Source organism: Oncorhynchus keta, chromosome 2 (assembly GCF_023373465.1).
Source record: "Oncorhynchus keta strain PuntledgeMale-10-30-2019 chromosome 2, Oket_V2, whole genome shotgun sequence".
In the NCBI taxonomy this organism is placed as follows: Eukaryota; Metazoa; Chordata; class Actinopteri; order Salmoniformes; family Salmonidae; genus Oncorhynchus; species Oncorhynchus keta.
The window spans coordinates 14294463-14312588 of record NC_068422.1 but is presented as its reverse complement, the minus strand read 5'-3'; the positions used below and the strand labels follow the sequence as shown (position 1 = coordinate 14312588).

At 43.2% G+C, this 18126-nt stretch overlaps 1 protein-coding gene across 1 annotated transcript in view; it reads left to right on the top strand.

Moving 5' to 3' along the window:
• The first annotated feature begins 12060 nt into the window (after positions 1-12060).
• LOC118372322 (trinucleotide repeat-containing gene 6B protein-like) overlaps positions 12061-18126 on the top strand; it is a 59808-nt gene continuing 53742 nt past the window's right edge. Inside the window, 3 exon segments of the mRNA XM_052485116.1 lie at positions 12061-12083; positions 12731-12818; positions 14096-14117. Of these exon segments, the coding sequence (XP_052341076.1) occupies positions 12061-12083; positions 12731-12818; positions 14096-14117 (133 nt within the window).

The window sequence follows — 18126 nt, the reverse complement described above, 5'->3', positions numbered from 1 at the left end:
GAACTGTGCAGATGTCGAGTTTCATAACAGAATAAAAGTAAAACCTCCGTTTTTTTATTCGTACATTTTTTCCAAAAACTCTGTTATATATCTGCTCTGAGATTCAAAGATGTCTGCAGAAAAAATGAGTGTCAACTATGACATGAAACCTTGAGTTTGAAAAAAAAGCTATTTTAGTTATTGAACTACAGTAAGTGAAGTGGATTTACACCCAGTAACATAATCATAGGAATAGCAGCATGGGTCCCTGATCTTTACTATACATACATTTGTATTTATAAATATGAATGTCATTCTCTTCATGGTGATGTATCCTGAATAGGTACACAAAGGTAGAAATATGCAATATCCACCTATGCATGTTTGGGTACTATGTTACAAACGGGCTATTATTCTAATGTATATATGGTACAGCACAGTACAGCACACTTCATTATAGTACAGTAGAGTTTAGTACAGTAGAGTGCAGTACTTTACAATCTACTACTGTACTCTAATATGCTCTACTGTATTCTACTGTACTGAACTCTACTGTACTCTACTCCACTGTACTGTACTGAACTCAACTGTACTGAACTCGACTGTACGGAACTCTACTGTACTGTACACAGATAACACTGCTACTCCTACTGCTCTCTCCTCGTCCGCCCACGTGTTCTCGCACACCCCGAGAGCTCCTGGTCAGCGGGGTGGTGGCACCGGGATCCTCATCTCTCCCAAGTGGTCATTCTCTCTTTCTCCCCTTACCCATCTGTCTATCGCCTCCTTTGAATTCCATGCTGTCACAGTTACCAGCCCTTTCAAGCTTAACATCCTTATCATTTATCGCCCTCCAGGTTCCCTTGGAGAGTTCATCAATGAGCTTGATGCCTTGATAAGCTCCTTTCCTGAGGACGGCTCACCTCTCACAGTTCTGGGCGACTTTAACCTCCCCACGTCTACCTTTGACTCATTCCTCTCTGCCTCCTTCTTTCCACTCCTCTCCTCTTTTGACCTCACCCTCTCACCTTCCCCCCCTACTCACAAGGCAGGCAATACGCTCAACCTCATCTTTACTAGATGCTGTTCTTCCACTAACCCCATTGCAACTCCCCTCCAAGTCTCCGACCACTACCTTGTATCCTTTTCCCTCTCGCTCTCATCCAACACTTCCCACACTGCCCCTACTCGGATGGTATCGCGCCGTCCCAACCTTCGCTCTCTCTCCCCCGCTACTCTCTCCTCTTCCATCCTATCATCTCTTCCCTCTGCTCAAACCTTCTCCAACCTATCTCCTGATTCTGCCTCCTCAACCCTCCTCTCCTCCCTTTCTGCATCCTTTGACTCTCTATGTCCCCTATCCTCCAGGCCGGCTCGGTCCTCCCCTCCCGCTCCGTGGCTCGACGACTCATTGCGAGCTCACAGAAGAGGGCTCCGGGCAGCCGAGCGGAAATGGAGGAAAACTCGCCTCCCTGCGGACCTGGCATCCTTTCACTCCCTCCTCTCTACATTTTCCTCCTCTGTCTCTGCTGCTAAAGCCACTTTCTACCACTCTAAATTCCAAGCATCTGCCGCTAACCCTAGGAAGCTCTTTGCCACCTTCTCCTCCCTCCTGAATCCCCCCCCCCCTCCTCCCTCTCTGCAGATGACTTCGTCAACCATTTTGAAAAGAAGGTCGACGACATCCAATCCTCGTTTGCTAAGTCAAACGACACCGCTGGTTCTGCTCACACTGCCCTACCCTGTGCTCTGACCTCTTTCTCCCCTCTCTCTCCAGATGAAATCTCGCGTCTTGTGACGGCCGGCCACCCAACAACCTGCCCGCTTGACCCTATCCCCTCCTCTCTTCTCCAGACCATTTCCGGAGACCTTCTCCCTTACCTCCTGCTAAATGACTTAAATGTAATGTAAATGTTACCTCACCTCGCTCATCAACTCATCCCTGACCGCTGGCTACGTCCCTTCCGTCCTCAAGAGAGCGAGAGTTGCACCCCTTCTGAAAAAACCTACACTCGATCCCTCCGATGTCAACAACTACAGACCAGTATCCCTTCTTTCTTTTCTCTCCAAAACTCTTGAACGTGCCGTCCTTGGCCAGCTCTACCGCTATCTCTCTCAGAATGACCTTCTTGATCCAAATCAGTCAGGTTTCAAGACTAGTCATTCAACTGAGACTGCTCTTCTCTGCATCACGGAGGCGCTCCGCACTGCTAAAGCTAACTCTCTCTCCTCTGCTCTCATCCTTCTAGACCTATCGGCTGCCTTCGATACTGTGAACCATCAGATCCTCCTCTCCACCCTCTCCGAGTTGGGCATCTCCGGCGCGGCCCACGCTTGGATTGCGTCCTACCTGACAGGTCGCTCCTACCAGGTGACGTGGCGAGAATCTGTCTCCTCACCACGCACTCTCACCACTGGTGTCCCCCAGGGCTCTGTTCTAGGCCCTCTCCTATTCTCGCTATACACCAAGTCACTTGGCTCTGTCATAACCTCACATGGTCTCTCCTATCATTGCTATGCAGACGACACACAATTAATCTTCTCCTTTCCCCCTTCTGATGACCAGGTGGCGAATCGCATCTCTGCATGTCTGGCAGACATATCAGTGTGGATGACGGATCACCACCTCAAGCTGAACCTCGGCAAGACGGAGCTGCTCTTCCTCCCGGGGAAGGACTGCCCGTTCCATGATCTCGCCATCACGGTTGACAACTCCATTGTGTCCTCCTCCCAGAGCGCTAAGAACCTTGGCGTGATCCTGGACAACACCCTGTCGTTCTCAACTAACATCAAGGCGGTGGCCCGTTCCTGTAGGTTCATGCTCTACAACATCCGCAGAGTACGACCCTGCCTCACACAGGAAGCGGCGCAGGTCCTAATCCAGGCACTTGTCATCTCCCGTCTGGATTACTGCAACTCGCTGTTGGCTGGGCTCCCTGCCTGTGCCATTAAACCCCTACAACTCATCCAGAACGCCGCAGCCCGTCTGGTGTTCAACCTTCCCAAGTTCTCTCACGTTACCCCGCTCCTCCGCTCTCTCCACTGGCTTCCAGTTGAAGCTCGCATCCGCTACAAGACCATGGTGCTTGCCTACGGAGCTGTGAGGGGAATGGCACCTCAGTACCTTCAGGCTCTGATCAGGCCCTACACCCAAACAAGGGCGCTGCGTTCATCCACCTCTGGCCTGCTCGCCTCCCTACCACTGAGGAAGTACAGTTCCCGCTCAGCCCAGTCAAAACTGTTCGCTGCTCTGGCCCCCCAATGGTGGAACAAACTCCCTCACGACGCCAGGACAGCGGAGTCAATCACCACCTTCCGGAGACACCTGAAACCCCACCTCTTTAAGGAATACCTAGGATAGGATAAGTAATCCTTTTCACCCCCCCCTAAAAGATTTAGATGCACTATTGTAAAGTGGCTGTTCCACTGGATGTCATAGGTGAATGCACCAATTTGTAAGTCGCTCTGGATAAGAGCGTCTGCTAAATGACTTAAATGTAATGTAAATGTAAATGTACTGTACTGAACTCTAATGTATTGCACTGAACTATACTGTACTGTGCTGTACTGAAGTCTACTGTACTGAACGCTACTGTACTGAACTCTACTGTACTGTGCTGTACTGGACTCTACTGTGCTGTACTGAACTCTACTGTACTGAACTATTGTACTCTACTTTTATTTACTTTACCTTACTGTACTCTTCTGTGCTCTATTGAACCGTATTGTACTGTACTTTACTGTACTGTACTCTACTGTGCTTTACTGAACTCTACTGTACTGAACTCTAATGTTTTGTACTGAACTATACTGTACTGTACTGTACTGAAGTCTACTGAACTCTACTGTACTGAACTCTACTGTACTGAACTCCACTGTATTGTACTGAACACTGCTGTACTGTGCCGAACTGAACTCGACTGTACAGTACTAAACGCTGCTGTACTGAATTCTACTGAACTCTACTGTACTGAACTAAACTCTACTGAACTCTACTGTAATGTACTGAACTCTAGGGTCCTCTACTGTACTGTGCTGTACTGAAGTATACTGTACTCTACTGAACTCTACTGTACTGTACTGTACTCTACTGTGCTGAACTGAATTATACTGCACTCTACTGAACTCTACTGTACTGTACTGAACTCTACTGTACTGTGCTGTACTGAAATCTACTGTATTCTACTGTGCTTTACTGAACTCTACTGTATTGAACTATACTATGCTGTGCTGTACTGAAGTCTACTGAAGTCTACTGTACTGAACTAAACTCTACTGTACTGTTCTGTAATGAACTCTACTATTCTGTACTGTACTGAACTCTACTGCACTGTACTCTATTGAACTCCACTGTACTCTACTCCACTGTACTGTACTGAACTCGACTGTACGGAACTCTACTGTACTGAACGCTACAGTTCTGAACTCTACTGTACTGTACTGAACTGTACTGTACTGTACTGTACTGAACTGTACTGTACCAAACTTTACTGTACTGTGCTGTACTGCACTGTACTCTACTGAACTCTACTGTACTCTACTCCACTGTACTGTACTGAACTCGACTGTACTGAACTCGACTGTACTGAACTCTACTGTAATGTACTGTACTGTACTGAACTCTACTGTACTGTACTGAACTCTACTGTGCTGCACGCTACTGATCTTTACTGTACTGTGCTGTACTGAACTCTACTGTTCTGTGCTGAACTCTACTGTACTCTACTGAACTCTACTCTACTCTACTGTTCTGTACTGAACTCTACTGTACTGCAGTGTACTCTACTGTGCTGTACTGTACTGCACTGTTCTCTAATGTGTTGTGCAGAACTCTACTGAACTCTACTGTAATGTACTGTACTGTACTGAACTCTACTGTACTGTGCTGTACTGAACTCTACTATACTGTACTGTACTCTACTGTGCTTTACTGAACTCTAATGTACTGTACTGAACTGAACTTTACTGTACAGTACAAAGTTCTGCTGTATTGAATTCTACTGAACTGAACTAAACTCTACTGAACTCTACTGTAATGTACTGAACTCTACTGTACTGTAGAGCAATGACCTATACTATACTGTACTGTACTGAACTCTACTGGACTGTACTCTACTGTACTGTACTGAACTCTAGGGTCCTGTACTGTGCTGTACTGAACTCCACTGTACTGTGCTGAACTCTACTGTACTCCGCTGTGCTGTACTGAACTCTACTGAACTCTACTGTACTGTACTCTACTGTGCTGTACTGAACTCTACTGAACTCTACTGTACTCCGCTGAACTCTACTGCACTCTACTGAACTCTACTGTACTGTACTGTACTCTACTGTGCTGTACTGATCTCTACTGCACTCTACTGAACTCTACTGTACTGTACTGAACTCTACTGTACTGTGCTGTACTGAACTCTACTTTATTCTACCGTGCTTTACTGAACTCTACTGTACTGTACTGAACTCTACTGTGCTGTGCTGTACTGAATTCTACTGAACTAAACTCTACTGAACTCTACTGTACTGTACTGTACTGTACTGAACTCTACTCCACTGTACTGAACTTGACTGTACGGAACTCTACTGTACTGTACTGTACTGAGCTGTACTGAACTCTACTGTACTGTACTGTACTCTACTGTGCTTTACTGAACTCTACTGTACTGAACTCTAATGTTTTGTACTGAACTATACTGTACTGTGCTGTACTGAACTCTACTGTACTGAACTAAACTATACTGAACTCTACTGTAATGTACTGAACTCTACTGTAGTGTATTGAACTCTAGGGTCCTCTACTGTACTGTGCTGTACTGAACTCTACTGTACTGTGCTGAACTCTACTGTACTCTGCTGTACTCCGCTGTGCTGTACTGAACTCTACTGTACTCTCCTGAACTCTACTGTACTGTACTGTACTCTACTGTGCTGTACTGAACTCTACTGCACTCTACTGAACTCTACTGTACAGTACTGAACTCTACTGTACTGTGCTGTACTGAACTCTACTGTATTCTACTGTGCTTTACTGAACTCTACTGTACTGTACTGAACTCTACTGTGCTGTGCTGTTCTGAATTCTACTGAACTCTACTGTACTGAACTAAACTCTATTGAACTCTACTGTACTGTGCTGTACTGAACTCTACTGCACTCTACTCTAATGTACTCTACTCCACTGTACTGTACTGAACTCGACTGTACTGAACTTTACTGAACTCTACTGTACTGAACTCTACTGTACTGTAACTAACTGAACTATTTTGTACTGAACTGAACTCTACTGTACTGTACTGAAATTAACTCTGTAATGTACTGAACTCGACTGTACTGAACTCGACTGTACTGTATTGTACTGAACTCTACTGAACTGAACTAATATACTCTACCTTTACTTTACGTTACTGTACTATTCTGTGCTCTACTGTACCGCACAGTACTATGCTGTACTGTCCAAACTGAAATATTCAGACCAAATCTGAACCCCTCATGGACTGTCTATGTTTGGGCTGTACTGAACTCAAGGCCGGTCAGGACCGGTACCATAAATCCACTGTCTGTGTGGAGGTTTAAATTAAGGCTGGTCCAGGCCAAAAACGACCTCTGTGGACATTGAAATCAAGGTCAGAAGGCCAGGGCGGAATGACCAAATGTCAACTACTTTTCAATATCCATGGGCTGGCTCTACGTAGCCTAGTGGTTAGAGCGTTGGACTGTAACTCGGAAGGTTGCGAAACTTCAAACCGAATTCTACTGACAAGGTACAAATCTGTCTGTACTGCCCCTGAACAGGCAGTTAACCCACTGTTCCCAGGCCGTCACTGTGAAAATAAGAATATGTTCTTAACTGACTTGCCTGGTTAAATAAAGGTAAAAAAAACTAAATAAAAATAATGCATGGACGTCCGGTGTACGGTGTGTGCTCAGTGTGCTCAGTGGGTGAGGATGCTTAACTTAAAGCCTTAAGACTGAACTAGACAGACAGAGAGAAGAGAGAGAGAGGGGGAGAGTGAGGGGTTGTCTAGACTGTTTTCACAGTCTTGCGTTGACCACCAGATGACATAAAAATTAAGAAAACAGTTATGAACTGAACACAATAGTATGCCAGTGGAAGGTAGGACAGTAGCAGGTGACCCGATTGTGGTTTGTGACTACTATGATTTCCCATTGTAGAAAATTCAATTGCGGTAATTCCGTTACCGATTTGACAATCACTTAATAATTCATAAACAAACTTGATATCAGAAAAAGCACTATAACTAATTGGTAGGTCTACCTTTACTTGTTACTTCTGTTAACTTTAATTTTCCTCCCTCCTCATGAGTATGAGTATTACTTTGCATGAGTATGCATCTACTGTCAAATCTACCATTCCAGTGTTTTACTTGCTATATTATATTTACTTCGCCACCATGGTCTTTTTTTTGCCTTTAACTCCCTTATCTCACCTCATTTGCTCACATTGTATATATACTTATTTATTTTTCTACTGTATTATTGAATGTATGTTTGTTTTACTCCATGTGTAACTCTGTGTTGTTATATGTGTCGAACTTCTTTGCTTTATCTTGGCCAGGTCGCAGTTGTAAATGAGAACTTGTTCTCAACTTGCCTACCTGGTTAAATAAAGGTGAAAAAAAATGAGGGAGATTAGAAAATATCTTAAAGATATTGGGGCAGAATTACAAGGCCCAGGGCAATGTTTCTTACAGAACTTACAGAAGGCAAATCATTTATCCAAAACTAAATACATGTTGATATCATTTGGCAGGGGTCTTTACTTCAACATTAATGTGTTTTGATGATGTATTTCTAATATATTTTAAGACTTTTTGTCGTGGATGTTTTCTAAGACCCCTTTTCCGACTGTTTTACCAGAAATAAAAGCCTTTACTTTTCCCAGAAATATAGACTGTTAGCTTTCATTTGACAAATATGTTATTATGCTCCAATGAACTTCACATGTTAGTCCTAATGTGGCGTTTTACAAGGAAATGCCCAGTTACCAACCTGATATGGTGACATGAGCTCCAAGGGAAATAATTATTCAGGAGAGAAAAGCAGGAAATGTGTAGTGAAGTCTTGCGCCACTCTCAGGACATTTTACTCCAATCAATGCCTCTAAATAATAGGGAGGGCGGGGGGCATCTAGACGTTTAGAATACCAAATCCATGACCTTAAAACTTTTGTTGCATTTTTATGGCCGAAATTTTAAATATGACGTCATAACGAAACAGCCCTCAGCAGCACATGTGAGTTGTTGCCAGTCAGTGTCCACTGTCCATACTTCAACCCATATGAAAATTATTAAAATAGGTATTTCATTTGACTGCAAGGTTTTTTTTATTTGACTGTAGGGTAGGTATTGTCTAATGGTAATAAAATATGAAAGAAACTAACTCCAACGTTGTTTAAAGGACAAAAATCGGCCTCACCACAAGCCCTTATACTCCGGTCAGAGAGAGAGAGAGAGAAAGAGAGAGCTTGCTGCTGCTGCTGCCGAAACCATAGAAGCAAAGATTTTTTATAACTAACCCAAGAAAGACGAGAGCCTGTCGTTTCCACTAGGAGCAAATTAATCATAGTAGGCAGAACAAGCAAGGAGGTGGGCAGAGCCAAGCACGAGCTAACAAGAACCTCGTTCTAACATATATTTGCATATTTGAGTTAGGGAACTTCTACTCAACGTTAGGCGTGTGCAATAACTCAATTCGCCTTTGCACTCCTAAAGAACGCATTTTTTTTTTAAATCTAGTAAAATTTGTCCAATCTTTTCGTAACGGATTGTAGTTTTGGAAACAGAAAACTGTATTGAGATCAAATGTTTAATTGATGAGGAAATGTGCAGAATGTCGGCCCAAATCCATTTCGCTTCATCTTCTCCCACTGCCGGCCACTGGGCTTCCTCTCACCATCAAATTTGGTAGTGTTTGGAAACGCTAACCGGATGCTTCACATTTGTTCAGCCGGTGAAATATCTGGCTCATTTTATATATGTGTTTGAACTCTTGTGGGCGAAACATTCGATTCATACAGAGCAGCAAAATGGCCGACCGTCAACCAACCGACTTTCCAGAGCTTTAAAAACGAATTATTCTGCACATTAGCTAGGTTTACGTTATCATAGTATTTACAAATCAAAAGCACCAACGAGTATTTTTCTTTGTCAGCCACATACTTCGTTATTCGTTTAGGTTGTTGTTTTTCACTGAAGCACTTTAGCCACCGCAGATGAAAGGGGAAATAATATTAGCTTATTTAGCTAGCACGCTAGCTATATTTTATATGTGATTCCTGAGGTGAGTATAATTTAGTTCATGTCTAAAGTTGTTCGTTAGCTGTCTGTCGACAAAGGTGCTAAAATATGACCAACGTTAGCTAGTTTGCTATGCAACCGAATGGATGTCGTTGCTCGAGTGAGCATCTAGAGAAGTTATCTTGCCTTTGGATAGATTACTTAATTCGCGAGCGGAATCAAAGCAATGTAGCTCGTTAGATAACTCCGGAGTCTGGGTCGTAAATCTTGCAGTAAATTATGCTGGTATACTAGTATTTTCAAAAATGAATACGGTGTTGTCTTGGTAATTAGCTCAGTTTAGCAATTAACGTTAGCCGTTACAATATGTCTAGCTAGCTGGTCGATATAGCTTACTAAATAGCTACGTATTATTTTATGTACTTCTCTTGGTCGGTGCAAGACCCCGCGTGCACTAAAATGTGAATATTGGTTCATTTTCCATTAGCAAGCTAAGCTAACGTTATCTACCAGTATTATGCGGATAGTTAACTAGCTACTCGGTTTCTTTTTTCATCTGAGCCCGTTGTCCGTGTCATGTGTCAATTTTTAGCCCGCCATACCTTCATAACGATAGCCAACAACCATCGACATGCAGCATTTTTGTTGCTAGCCACGGTTGCTGAATGGCCAACACCAGGGCTTAGCATTAGCAAGCTGCGATGTTCGATAAGTTAGCTAGCTATATTGTTGCACCTTCATACTTGTATAGTTAACTAGCTATGTCGTTTATTCCCATGCACGAAAGGTTGACATATGTACACGCGTGAAGGATAGCTGTTGCAGCTAACTAGTTACATAAGCCTTCCTCTGACCAGAGCCTCCGAAATCATGACAACTGTGGCCCGTGGCTTTAGCTATGTCACTGAGAAAGAAGGGCCACAAACAGCTGCACACTAATCATTATCAGTTTCGTTTTCCGTTACAGGTAATTTGCAAAGCATTTTGCTTTATGTCCACTTAACTCTTATCAATAGTGTGCTGTCAGGTCATGTCTTTGTGATGTGCAAACACTGTTTTTGGTTGACATGCATGCTTATGGATTCCTTTAGCTACATAGCAACCTTATTTAGCATGTCTGGCCTTTCAGAAACAGTACCTGAATTCTAATAGATGTGTCAATGCAGCCAGACTTCAGATCCCTTACAATGCTGTCACCAGGGCTAAGGTATAGGCCAGGGTTTCCCGGGTCCACCCCTGGGAGCATGTTTAGTTCCCCCCCTAGCACCACACAGCTGATATATACTGTACTCTATCATCTACTGCATCTTTATGTAATACATGTATCACTAGCCACTTTAAACTATGCCACTTTGTTTACATACCCTACATTACTCATCTCATATGTATATACTGTACTCGATACCATATACTGCATCTTGCCTATGCCGTTCTGTACCATCACTCATTCATATCTTTATGCACATATTCTTTATCCCATTACACTTGTGTGTATAAGGTAGTAGTTTTGGAATTGTTAGGTTAGATTACTCGTTGGTTATTATGGCATTGTCGGAACTAGAAGCACAAGCATTTCGGTACACTCGCATTAACATCGGCTAACCATGTGTATGTAACATAAATTCGATTTGATTTATATCAGCTGTGTAGTGTTAGGGCAAAACCTAAAAGGTGCACCCAAGACCGGGTTTGGTAAACTGTGGTATAGGCTAGCAAACATTAACACACAAGTTTAAAAACATGGATTTAGAGAATATTTTGGACATCAGAGCAACCTTCAGGTAATCCTATTTGAGTCACAAAAGGATTTTCATATGATTAAGAATACAAAATACAAAACCATATCTAACTGTCTTTCTCTTTGAAAAAAATATAAGCTATTGGAAACAAGACTTAAAGAACTGATGTTGGCACAAGATGGTGTGGAAAGTTGGGGCATAACTAATGTAGAAAATGTATTATGCAAGAGAAAATTCACAAATTCTACAGCACAACAGCAGTAATGTCCTTAGTATAAAACTAATAATGACTCAATAATCCATGTTTTCTGGGAATGCTAAGTCCAAAGTTATTGGCGTAGCAAGAACATTTATCTTTTTGTATATTCCCCCCCCCCCTTTAACACACAAATCTAAATTACTTACTGTTGAAATAGCATGAGCAACTGAGAAACACATTGGTGCAATTTAAGGCCAAGTGGCCAACTACAATACAGGCCCTAGGAATGGGGGTGTTAACATGCTGGGGTAGGGGTGTGAGCATGCTGGTACTAGGGATGGGGCTGTTAACATGCTGGCCTGGGGTAGGGGTGTGAGCAGGCACTAGGGATGGGGGTTGTGAGCATGCAGGCACTAGGGATGATGGTGTGAACATGCTGGTGGGTGTGAGCATGCTTGTCTGGGGTAAGGTTGTGAACATGCTGGGCCAGGGTATGGGGTGTGAGCATGCAGGCACTAGGGATGGGGGTGTGTACATGCTGGTCTGGGGTATAGGTGTGGACACGCTGGTCTGGGGTAGGGGTGTGGACACGGGATGGGGGTGTGAACATGCAGGCACAAGGGATGGGAGTGTGAGCATGCTGGGTTAGGGGTGTGAGCAGGCACTATGGATGGGGGGTGTGAGCATGCTGGGCTGGGGTAAGGTTGTGAGCATGCAGGCACTAGGGATGATGGTGTGAACATGCTGGTGGGTGTGAGCATGCTTGTCTGGGGTAAGGTTGTGAACATGCTGGGCCAGGGTATGGGGTGTGAGTATGCAGGCACTAGGGATGGGGGTGTGTACATGCTGGTCTGGGGTAGGGGTGTGGACACGGGATGGGGGTGTGAACATGCAGGCACAAGGGATGGGAGTGTGAGCATGCTGGGTTAGGGGTGTGAGCAGGCACTATGGATGGGGGGTGTGAGCATGCTGGGCTGGGGTAAGGTTGTGAGCATGCAGGCACTAGGGATAGGGGTGTGAACATGCTGGTCTGGGGCAAGGTTGTGAACATACTGGTTTGGGGTAGGGATGTGAGCATGCAGGCACTGGGGGTGTGAATATGCTTGTCTGGGGTAGGGGTGTGAACATGCAGGCACTAGGGATTGGGGTTTGAACATGCTGGTCTGGGCAGAGGAGATATAGTCATTGTTTGTAAGTTGTTTGTATCTGGAGTAAAAAATAAATAAAGATGCACATTTTATTCAAACGAATAAGAGCAAGTGTGACCCTGCCTTTTCAACAGGACTGGGCCTTTAGCCTTTGAAGCTTATGACAAGACCTGAAAACCCCTTCCTTATTACATTGGCTAACAAGGCTTTGTGGGGAGGATAAGCCTGGAATTTCCTGCAGGTTAATTATGTGGATAATTACTGTATGAACAGTACAGCACGTGTCCAGTAATCTTCTGAGACCTAGGTCATGAATCATTTAGCAATTGTGGCGGCACAAGGAACACTGATTGTTCTAAGGACTGTTGCACTGGTTTGTGGTTAGCCATGTGTTTTTCTTCTCTCCCCCAGAAAGGAGTATCAGGAAAGGGAACAGTAGTTAATGGAAGACAAAAAAAGGAAGAAAGAAGACAAAAGGAAAAGGGAAGCCTCTCAGAAGGTAAAGATGTTTCCATGCCAACATCCAACTTTCCACTGAATGATGCTTAAATAAAGGTGGAGAACAAAAATGGCAAGTTTAATTTGTTGCAGTCTTACCATTTTCTTAGAACTGAAGTTTGCACACCAGTACTCTGATGACCCAGATTATTGGCTACATGATCTCACCAAGTTGTGATGGCCTGGCCAGCTGGGGCACATTCAGTATTTCAAAGTTGTATGCAATACACACAAGTCTCTACAAATTAAATTTAATGACTAGATCGTCGATTAGTCTTGTTATGCCTGGCACTCTGTCCAGACCACAGTACTCTTAGTAAAGAGTCAATACCACTGCCACACATTTTACTGGTTTTCATCGCCCACCTGTGTTGGGATGGGCATTTTTAATTATTTAAGTTGGATTAATATCGTCATTTTTTTCCAGATATCTTTACTTTGGAAATCCATGTGTTTTAAGGAGATTTTTTAAAAATTGTATTTTGTATATATTTTTTTACTTGAATGGAGACGTGCTTACGCGACTCGAGGGCCGCTGTGTGGCATGGAGAGAGGGGAGGGGGGCAGCCAAATCGACTCACGATAGTTAGACCAACTTGATGCTCTCATAGGTAATCTGTCGTACCATCCGGTAGTGCCCGTCTTGACTTCATCAAAATCGTTGTAAAGAAACAGCTGTTAGCCAGCTAGCAAGCTACAGTGGCAAGGCTATTTGAGGCTCTTTCGCTGCACTCTGTCCAATGTCTACAATAACTCCATTCATATGACAGCCTACCTGTTGGTTGATCATTGTAGTAAACTCCTTCTCATTTAGCCAATTTAATTCCGTAAATGTAATTTTGTTTTGCATTGATTAGAAATCTCCCTCTTCACTTGCTACACATGAAGCCTCTGACTGTAGCGCCGTTTTGATTGACCGACAGTAACAACAAGCTACACGTGTGAAGGCTACTGGTGACTTATTTTATTTTTATGGGCCACACTCATAAACTCATAACGTTTTAAATGTAAAGCTCTATCCTTATAGGCTATGTAGCAATGTCATATATAATTTTATTGAATTTTAGGCAAAGCCTTTCAAATAAATTGTACTCTCCCAAGTAATCTAACACTATCATCCATTTGGATATTTGAGTACACAAATAACCGTGCCTACCCCTGTGCTGTTCAAACAGTGCTGTTTGTGATTAATGAATAAGAATATGCACATTCATGTTTTCTTGCGTTTATTGTAATATTTCCATATTTGGCAACTGATGTATGTTTATCTTGTTTCAGGTTGCAGAGCAAAAAAACAAAGGTGAGCAGTATCTTTGTATCCTCTGCTAGATTCACCTGGTTGCTATGTTCACAAGGTCCCACCTGTTTCTGTCAGCTTATGCCGGTCTTGTCATTCTCAACGCTAGCAATTTTTGTGTTTGAGTCGTCTTCCTTCAGTTTGTTGATAAGTTCTCATAGACAGATGCACGTAACATAAATGGTAACATCTGTCGACAAACTTTGGGATAAGACTACTAATGAGGAAATTTGTTCCAGTTTGCAGATTTTTCATTACTGGTTGTTTGGACAAATCACGATTTCGCAGGTGCTCGCTTCTTTTGAATTTTGCAAGGGGAGGGTAGATTGGCCCGAAACTGTCAGTTTCCGTTCAGAGGGGTGGAGACCTTGCTAATCTCTTAAGTACATTTCCTAACATGTACATCTCTCCCCAGAACTTCATCAAGCATCTGACACAGTTATGAAAGATTTGAGTTCTGGGTGACCTAGACTATTTGTTTATGCTGTTGGTTTTGTGCTTTGTCATTGCAGTGACACACTATCCAGCAGATAAACAACAGTTTCTTTCCCTCTTCCGTCATTCTCACAAGTAGTTGAATATTGGAATACATTTGGAAAGTATTGGCATGTACCAGTCAAGTTTGGACACACCTACTCTTTCCAGGGTATTTCTTTATTCTTTACTACACTGCTCAAAAAAATAAAGGGAACACTAAAATAACACATCCTAGATCTGAATGAATGAAATATTCTTATTAAATACTTTTTTCTTTACATAGTTGAATGTGCTGACAACAAAATCACACAAATTATCAATGGAAATCAAATTTATCAACCCATGGAGGTCTGGATTTGGAGTCACACTCAAAATCAAAGTGGAAAACCACACTACATGCTGATCCAACTTTGATGTAATGTTCTTAAAACAAGTCAAAATGAGGCTCAGTAGTGTGTGTGGCCTCCACGTGCCTGTATGACCTCCCTACAACGCCTGGGCATGCTCCTGATGAGGTGGCGGATGGTCTCCTGAGGGATCTCTTCCCAGACCTGGACTAAAGCATCCGCCAACTCCTGGACAGTCTGTGGTGCAAGACAGACATGATGTCCCAGATGTGCTCAATTGGATTCAGGTCTGGGGAACGGGCGTGCCAGTCCATAGCATCAATGCCTTCCACTTGCAGGAACTGTTGACACACTCCAGCCACATGAGGTCTAGCAATGTCTTGCAGTAGGAGGAACCCAGGGCCAACCACAGCAGCATATGGTCTCACAAGGGGTCTGAGGATCTCAGCACCTAATGGCAGTCAGGCTACCTCTGGCGAGCACATGGAGGGCTGTGCGGCCCCCCAAAGAAATGCCACCCCACACCATGACTGACCCACCGCCAAACTGGTCATGCTGGAGGATGTTGCAGGCAGCAGAATGTTCTCCACGGCGTCTCCAGACTCTGTCACGTCTGTCACATGTGCTCAGTGTGAACCTGCTTTCATCTGTGAAGAGCACAGGGCAGGGCGCCAGTAGCGAATTTGCCAATCTTGGTGTTCTCTGGCAAATGCCAAACGTCCTGTACGGTGTTATGAGACTTCAGTTCCCCCCAAAAATACTTCACTTTATGTTAAATGCTGTATGTATTAACATTTTGGTGGAAAACTGTCCATTGGTCTGGTGAATCCAAATTAAATATTTTTGGTTCCAACCGCCTACTCTGCGTCTTTGTGAGACGCGGAGTAGGTGAACGGATGATCTCTGCAAGTGTGGTTCCCACCGTGAAGCATGGAGGAGGTGCGATGGTGTGGAGGTGCTTTGCTGGTGACACGGTCTGTGTTTTATTTAGAATTCAAGGCACACTTAACCAGCATGGGATCACAGCATTCTACAGCGTTACACCATCCAATCTGGTTTGAGCTTAGTGGGACTCATTTGTTTTTCATCAGGGCAATAACCCAAAACACACCTCCAGGCTGTGTAAGGGCTATTTGACCAAGAAGCAGCGTGATGAGAGTGCTGCATCAGATGACCTGGCCTCCACAATCACCTGACCTCAACCCAATTGGGATGGGTTGGACCGCAGAGTGAAGGAAAAGCAGCCAACAATTGCTCAGCATATGTGGGAACTCCTTCAAGACTGTTGGAAAGGCAATCCATGTGAAGCTGGTTGAGAGAATGCCAAGAGTGTGCAAGGGGTGGCTACTTGGAAGAATCTAAAATGTTTTTTTGTTGTTTTGTTTTACACATTTTTGTAGTGAGTACATTTCATGTGTTATTTCATAGTTTTGATGTCTTCACTATTATTCTACAATGTAGAAATTAGTCAAAAATCAAGAAATCCTTGAATGAGTAGGTGTCCAAACTTTTGACTGGTACTGTATTTGAAAAATTCTCACCTGCACAGGCAAGTGTCCCCCCCCCAAATACAAATGTTGAAATACTCCCATGTATTTGAACCCAGCTCAGTATGGCCCGAGGGGAAATAAGTAGAAAATAGTTTAAAATTAGGCTTGGGCAGTATCCAGATGGTCATATCTTCATACCGACCTTGTGCCATCCCGAGATATTTGGTAATATCTCGGGATGAACACAATGGCCTCTTGCTGTTATTTGAAGTTTAGCATTGCTAACAAGTACTTGTAAAATCCTATAGAGGATATTAGTTAAATGCTAACGGGCGCATTGCAAACATTTTAAACAGTCTCTGACAAACCATTTGCAGGACAGACATCCCATTGCATAAAGTTATACAAGTAACAAAAAAAATGCTACTCCAGTTTGCTGCACACCCAAAACAAATATTAGATAGCAAGGCTCTTTATCCAGGAGGGTATTCTCTGCGGTTACCAAGAGAAGTTTGATTTTAACAAAAAGCTAACCACTACATTAGCAAACCATATGCACATCTGCAGTACATTTAGCACATTTTAGACAGTTAACTTAATAGTTATAAGATACTGTATCTAGCTGGCAAACATTTAGTTGTAATTTCCATACTGAAACTAGATAACCTGGTGTGTGCTGCACAACAGTGAAGTGAATCAAGGCTCCAGTCTCCTGCCGTTGTGTGCTTGTAAACAAGCAGCATGTGACTGGGAACTACCAGCAAGCTTCATAATGTGACTGGTGAAATCAACAATGCTATCTGCTTGAAAACCCTCAAATGTCGCTGAGTTAAAGCAGTTCTGCATGAAAGAGTAGGCCAAAATTCCTCCACAGCGATGTGAGAGACAGATCAACAAATACACAAAGCATTTTGTTGCAGTAATTTCAGCTAAAGGTGGCACAACCAATTAATGGTTAGCAATTAGTTTTTCACACAGGGGAATTGGGTGTTGCGGAACTTTGTTAAATAAATAAACAAATAAAATAATTTTTGGTATTTGTAGACTCCAGTTCCCTTTATCTAATATTAGGTTTTTGGTTGAAGATATAACATTTAAAATCAAAAATATACAAACTAGAGAAAATCAGAAAGGGGGAAATACTTATTCACTGCACTATATTCGGCCACATTATTTGAAATATGCATTTATTTGAACCCCGGTCTGGCCCATTGTTTAATTGCATTCAACAAAAATGTCTTCTGAATTTAACCCAAAACCCCCCCCCCAGAGAGGTGCGGGGGGCTGCCGTTGTTGTTGGTGGCGGTTAACTGCCTTGTTCAAGGTCAGAACGGCAGATTTTTTTTTTTTCACCTCGTGGTTTCAAACAAGCAACCTTTTCATTACTGTCCCAACAGTCTAACCACTAGGCTACCTGCTGCCCTTATTTCAAATGAAGATGATGGCTACATGCAATGCTGTACAATGTACAAAATATTAAGAACCGCTTTCAAATATTTAGTTGCACCCTCTTTTGCCCTCTGAACAGCCTCAATTCATCAGGGCATGAACTCTACAAGGTGTCAAGCGTTCCACAGGGATGCTGGCCCATGTTGACTCCAATGCTTTCCTCAAGTTGGCTGGATGTCCTTTTGGGTGGTGGACCATTCTTGATGCACACAAATTGTTGTGCATGAAAAACCCAGCAGTGTTGCTGTT